A 6,000-nucleotide genomic window follows, 5' to 3' on the forward strand; every position below is an offset into this window, starting at 1 on the left:
TGTTGACATTTACTGCTAATTTGGTGGGTTTGTTTTTTTGTTGTTTGTAATTTCTGGTCTAATGTCTCTTGGCACCGATACAAACTGCTTTTGAGGAAGGTTGAAGGACTCTCCTTTTTTTAGGGCAGATCACTGGCACCTAGGATTTTATAACACCTCGATTGTGGCCTGCTTTTGTAATCATCCAGAACGACAGGATGTTCAACACATTCACACTGTTTTACGTAACTGTCCCCCTTGTTCTTGCGTGCAGAAGCTGCATTACGAGGTCTTCTTGGGGCTCTGACAAGCACTCCATATTCTCCCACGCAGCACCTGGAGCGAGAGCAGGCTCTTGCCAAACAGTTTGCGGAAATCCTTCATTTCACACTTCGTTTTGATGAGCTGAAGGTAAGTTCAGAATTATCCCCGCATAGCACTTGTCCAAACTGGACGGTCACAAAGCAGCTGTGATCCGTGTTACAGCATTGCGCGGTGCTTGTTTGTCCATTGATCCGATGTTGCTGTAAACAAATATGGAAATCCCTTTCCATTTTTGCTCCTGGATGGCATCCAAGGACTGTTAACCCTGATCTTACTGATTGTTCAAGCTCGTCACATCACTAAGGACATAAGAAGAATGCTACTGGACCAGAACAGAGGAGCATCTTAGTCCAATTACCCATTTCTCATACTGGCACAAAATGCTGGAGGTTCTCCATGCAGGGACAGTACGGCCTTGCCTATAAGCACCCAGGCAGAGCTATCTGTCCTGCTAACAGCGGCAACTAATGCTTGCCCCATTCGGCTGCTACCTATTCCATATTACTGTATTAGGCAACATACATGAAATCGCATGTGTGCTGTAGTATTTTGGATATTTAATAGCCTAGTTATGCAGGATTCTGCCTTGACAAAATAATATTTAGGATCCTGCCCTAGACCACTTCAGTACAGGACCTCAAGATGCTGGCCTCATTTCCCAGGTCTTCACAGAACTGAAATCCCTGGCCCCTTCAAAACGAATTAGGGTATGATGTGCACTTGTCACCAATACATCCTCTCCACCCCCCCCCTTCTAGATGACGAATCCTGCAATTCAGAATGACTTCAGCTACTACAGAAGAACCTTGAGTCGTATGAGGATCAATAATGTTCCAGTAAGTACCTTTCTGTAGAAGTGAAGAAGGTATTTCTTTGTGACCCGTGTACCACTTACACTGTTTATTCAAAACCAGTGAAGATTGTGATTTTTAAAAATTTTATACTTTGGTAGGCAGAAGGAGAAAATGAAGTAAATAACGAATTGGCCAACAGAATGTCTTTATTTTATGCCGAAGCAACGCCAATGTTGAAAACCTTAAGCGATGCCACGACAAAATTCGTTTCAGAGGTATGTGCGTGAATAGACCTCCTTGTTAGGATAACTGTGGAAAATACAAGTTTGTTGCGTAAAACTAACTTGCGCTGCTGACAAGACTCCGTGTTACAGACTTTTGGTGCATCTTAATGTTGAATTTCACGTGTCAGCAGTGTGAATTGAAGGTGTTAAGGGCTGTAGAATTGACTTAGTTATAGAAGAGAGGCTTTGGAATTTTATTCAATCAATCTTGTGACTCGTCATAGATGGCAGCATCTCAGTGCAACTCAGTAATACGCAGCTAAAGTCTGCTCCCTTCCCTACCCCACAACAGCTTGTCTGCCTTTTGCACTTGGCTCCTAAAACTCTTGTCACTGAAGCTTCTCCATCAAGGGGAAGAATATTACTCTCAACATGATCAGTGTTTCTCAAGCTTGGGTCCCCAGCTGTTGTTGGACTACAACTCCCATCATCCCTACCTAGCAGGACCAGCGGCCAGGGATGATGGGAGTTGTAGTCCAGCAAGTTTGAGAAACACTGGTCTACGCCAGTAGGTAGTGGTTCTCCAGGGTTTTGAACAGGAGACATTCTTAGTCCTACTTGGAAAAATGGGTTGCTTGCTTGTATTACAGTAACCATGTGTTTCTTATGCCAATTACAGAACAAAAATTTGCCTATAGAGAACACCACAGACTGCTTAAGCACCATGGCCAGCGTTTGCCGAGTTATGCTGGAAACCCCGTAAGTACCGAGGCTACTTCAGACATAACTTTCGATGAAAACACCATTTTATTTATTTGACAAACGTGGGCATCTCCCTAAGCAAAGCCTCTTTGTTATTTACTGAGAAGTTTCAAACACTAAGAAGGATTCATACTCTGATCACGATAAGCCATAGATAGTAAGTCTCAAATTCAGAGTTAATTTGCCGAAGGTATAAACAATTTGAGGAAAACCAGAACCTAGAATTAAGGCAGAATAAGATAAGAACTTGGTAGTTCCTTTCTGGTATGTACCCAAGTGCAGGACTGCAGTCATATTGAACTAGTAAGAAACTTTTGTAATATGGCAGATAGAAGAAGGAAGGGGGTGGAGAGTCTTGGTCATTGTAGACCATGCATTATACAGAGCAAGGAGTGGGGCCAAGCCTAGTTTCCTGAATTGAACCATGCCATTTTCCTGGCTGAACACATCTGACCCAGATGTTATGGTCCGGTTAGGGTCAGGGAAGGAGCCTGTGCCCCACAGGGTGGGCTGTGCAGAGGCGATTCCTTCCGTAACAGTCTCCCAAGTGCATTTTACTTTCTTCCACAGAAGTGGCTGCTATTGATAGTGCTCCTTGGAGATGACAGATAGGCTGCTCTCTCTGAGAGGTCTCGACACTTCCAGTTTTGTAGCGCCTTTTTCAGATTACGCTGGACGTGTGCCAGATTGCCAGTTCTTGCGGGAACAGTTATTTTTAATATTTCAACACCGGAATGTATCGGAAGGCATCTGTACGCTTTGGGAAATGGTTTGATCTCATGCATAAATCAGGAAGATATAAGAACCTGGAGCGTACTTTGCCTGCATCTTGAGCCTCTTTTCCAGGGTTGACCCCCAGTGCTTGATCACCCTAACCTGCCACAAATGGTTATTGTGCAGCCAGATATCTCAGGTGGTTTTAGCAAGGCGTGTTGCGCTGTTAGAGAAAGGTAGGAACGAAACCCCAGCACCAGGCTTCAGGATTTGCAGTTGGGAAGGAAGAAACTTTACCCTGAGAAGGCTGTTACTTTTGGGGATGGCATTCCGCTGAGACACTTGCTCTAGTTATCTCTCACTTGGACTACTGCAATGTGCTCTATGTGGGGATACCTTTGAAGGTGACCCGGAAACTACAACTAATCCAGAATGCGACGACTAGACTGGTGACTGGGAGCGGCCGCCGAGACCATATAACACTGGTCCTGAAAGACCTACACTGGCTCCCAGTACGTTTCCGAGCACAATTCAAAGTGTTGGTGCTGACCTTTAAAGCCCTAAACAGCCTCGGTTCAGTATACCTGAAGGAGCGTCTCCACCCCCATCGTTCAGCCCGGACACTGAGGTCCAGTGCCGAGGGCCTTCTGGCGGTTCCCTCGCTGCGAGAAGCCAAGTTACAGGGAACCAGGCAAAGGGCCTTCTCGGTAGTGGCACCCGCCCTGTGGAACGCCCTCCCACCAGATGTCAAAGCGAAAAATAACTACCAAACTTTTAGAAAACATCTGAAGGCAGCCCTGTTTAGGGAAGCTTTTAATGTTTAATAGGTTATTGTATTTTAGTGTTTTGTTGGAAACTGCCCAGAGTGGCTGGGGAAACCCAGCCAGGTGGGTGGGATATAAATAATAAATTATTATTATTATTATTATTATTATTATTATTATTATTATTATTATTTAGAATTCAGCTTTGGATAATCAAGTGTTTACTGCTGTGTCTTGTTAAAATCCCAGGGAATACAGAAGCAGGTTCACCAACGAGCAAACGGTATCGTTCTGTCTGAGGGTGATGGTGGGCGTCATCATTCTCTATGACCACGTGCATCCAGTAGGCGCGTTTGCTAAAACGTCAAAAATTGATGTAAGTTCTGGGGCTGAGTGAATTACGCTTCCTTGTGGTGGGCCAGCTGGGTGGGGTGGAGGCAAGAAGGAAACACAGAAGATACTCGTTTTTAAAATATGTATTTTTTAGCATTTCTGCATGCCAATAAAAATGATGTGGATGATTCAGTGCAAGTTCCCATATTATGCCAGCTAGGCTGCACTTGTGTGAAAATGCTATTTATATGAATCATGGGCGGTGTATCTATGGCTGCCTTGGCTTCCTTCGAGGGCTGTTGTTTTTAACGTTATTGCCGCTCCACTGATTGAGCTAATCGTATTGACATGAGGGGCTGGATCCTTTCTGAAAAGTGAAATTGCAGGTTGTGCCATGGTTACATTCAGCGCCGGTTTGTTGTGAATTAATGTGTGTGTCCTGCCCCCCCCAACCCTTTTGTATTGATTTCCAGATGAAAGGATGCATCAAGGTTCTCAAAGACCAGCCTCCAAACAGTGTAGAAGGCCTTCTAAATGCTCTCAGGTATCTAGCTTTTGAACGTGGAATCACTGTAAGTGCCAACTCTTCTTTCTTGGAAAACAGTGGCTAGCACTGGTAAATAAGGACCATTGGTACAGGGTGAGTGCAGGTACAACATTTTAGAATTTTTCAAATGCCTACGTACATGGGGATTCAGCAGGAACACCCAGCCCAGAGCTTCCCTCAACTGCACTGCCCCAGGAATGCTCTCTTGTTCCCAAAATAGTCTTTTTTTAAGGTTCAGACTGTTAGAGATGTACAAGGCCGTAGAATCATAGAGTGCATGGTTTTCACACACTTTTATTTTTCCTTTTTAGGTACACAACAAAACATTTGAATGATGAGACTACCTCGAAGCAAATTAAATCTATGTTGCAATAACAGTTACCTGGAAATTATGCCCTGCTGTAAACAGTATTCTGCAATGACGGAGATGCACAGATCTTTTTTCTTTTTTTAAAGTGATTGCAACTACTATCTTGTTCAGTCTTGCTTTTGATTTTTCTCCTCTTCTTGTCTTCTCCATTAAAAAAAAAAATCACGTTCTTGTTCTTGAGTAAGCTGATAACTTCTTTTCTGTGCCAAAATCATCGAAAATTTTATCAACCCTGGGAGGTGATTTTTATTTTATTTTATTTTTTATTTTGCCTTTCAGAATGGCCATTCTGTGGCAGCTAATTCTGCATTGCATTTTGGATTTCTCTGGACTGGAGAAAGTTCTGTGACTTGAACTAAATATTTTTAAACGTGTTTTTTTCCCTTTTTTTGAAAAACTAATATTTAATATTGCTTCTTGTGCATGGCGAAACTGCCTATTTCTGCTATTTAAAAAGAAAGAAAGAAACTCTCAGTGACTTCATTTTGTATTGCAGCTTTTTTATGTGCAACCATGAGGAAACTTAAGAGCAGATTTGTTTAAATTAACTGTGTTTGTACAAATGGTACCCAACACACAAAGGTTTTTTTTAAGAAAATAAATAAATGAGTAAAACTGTTTGTTTTAAAAAGTTAAGTTTGCATTTTGACTCATTTTTGTAAGGATGTCTGTTGTATGTTTAATAACTAACGTTTAAAAAGAAAAGTGGTGTGTGCGTAGCCAAATTACGTATGCATGTTCGTGTCAAATGATTGGCTGTGGAGACAACAATAAAAAACGGCTTTCATTTTTCTAAGTGTGATTTGTTTTACCAGTGTTGTTGAGAGGCCTGTGGTCAGTAGCTTTTTGCTAGGTTCCTGAACTTTAAAAGTGAACCCCCATGGAACTGGGTCCTGTGGCGTGTTTTCTCAGAAATAAGTGTTGATGTATTGGATGCTACTTACCCCCAGGTAAGCAGGTAAGCGCTGCTCTGTTCCAGAGAAAGTTAGTCATAACAAAGTCCCCTTGAAACCAAAGCAGCACGTTAGACGTTCCTAATTGCTTTCTATGGCACTTTGTTATGGATAGCTCAGCTGCTTAGAGCGTGGTGCTGATAACACCAAGGTTGCAGGTTCGATCCCTGCAAAGGACAGCTGCATATTCCTTCATTTCAGGGAGTTGGACTGGATGATCCTCAGGGTCCTTTCCA

General features: G+C 42.8%; 1 protein-coding gene across 5 annotated transcripts in view; it reads left to right on the top strand.

The window, feature by feature from the left end:
* CYRIB (CYFIP related Rac1 interactor B) overlaps nucleotides 1-5,602 on the top strand; it is a 65,738-nt gene extending 60,136 nt beyond the window's left edge. For 4 of the 5 annotated variants that reach the window (XM_028736151.2, XM_028736152.2, XM_028736153.2 and 1 more), the window contains 7 exons: nucleotides 254-390; nucleotides 1,062-1,139; nucleotides 1,256-1,372; nucleotides 2,001-2,080; nucleotides 3,811-3,937; nucleotides 4,368-4,438; nucleotides 4,753-5,602. In XM_028736151.2, coding sequence (XP_028591984.1) covers nucleotides 254-390; nucleotides 1,062-1,139; nucleotides 1,256-1,372; nucleotides 2,001-2,080; nucleotides 3,811-3,937; nucleotides 4,368-4,438; nucleotides 4,753-4,816 — 674 coding nt within the window. In that variant the 3' untranslated portion in view covers nucleotides 4,817-5,602. Of the gene's footprint in view, nucleotides 1-253; nucleotides 391-1,061; nucleotides 1,140-1,255; nucleotides 1,373-2,000; nucleotides 2,081-3,810; nucleotides 3,938-4,367; nucleotides 4,467-4,752 lie in introns of all 5 variants that reach the window. The other variant, XM_028736149.2, reaches the window with a different exon arrangement.
* Nucleotides 5,603-6,000: the final 398 nt, after the last annotated feature.

Source organism: Podarcis muralis, chromosome 8, assembly GCF_964188315.1.
Source record: "Podarcis muralis chromosome 8, rPodMur119.hap1.1, whole genome shotgun sequence".
NCBI classification, from domain to species: Eukaryota; Metazoa; Chordata; class Lepidosauria; order Squamata; family Lacertidae; genus Podarcis; species Podarcis muralis.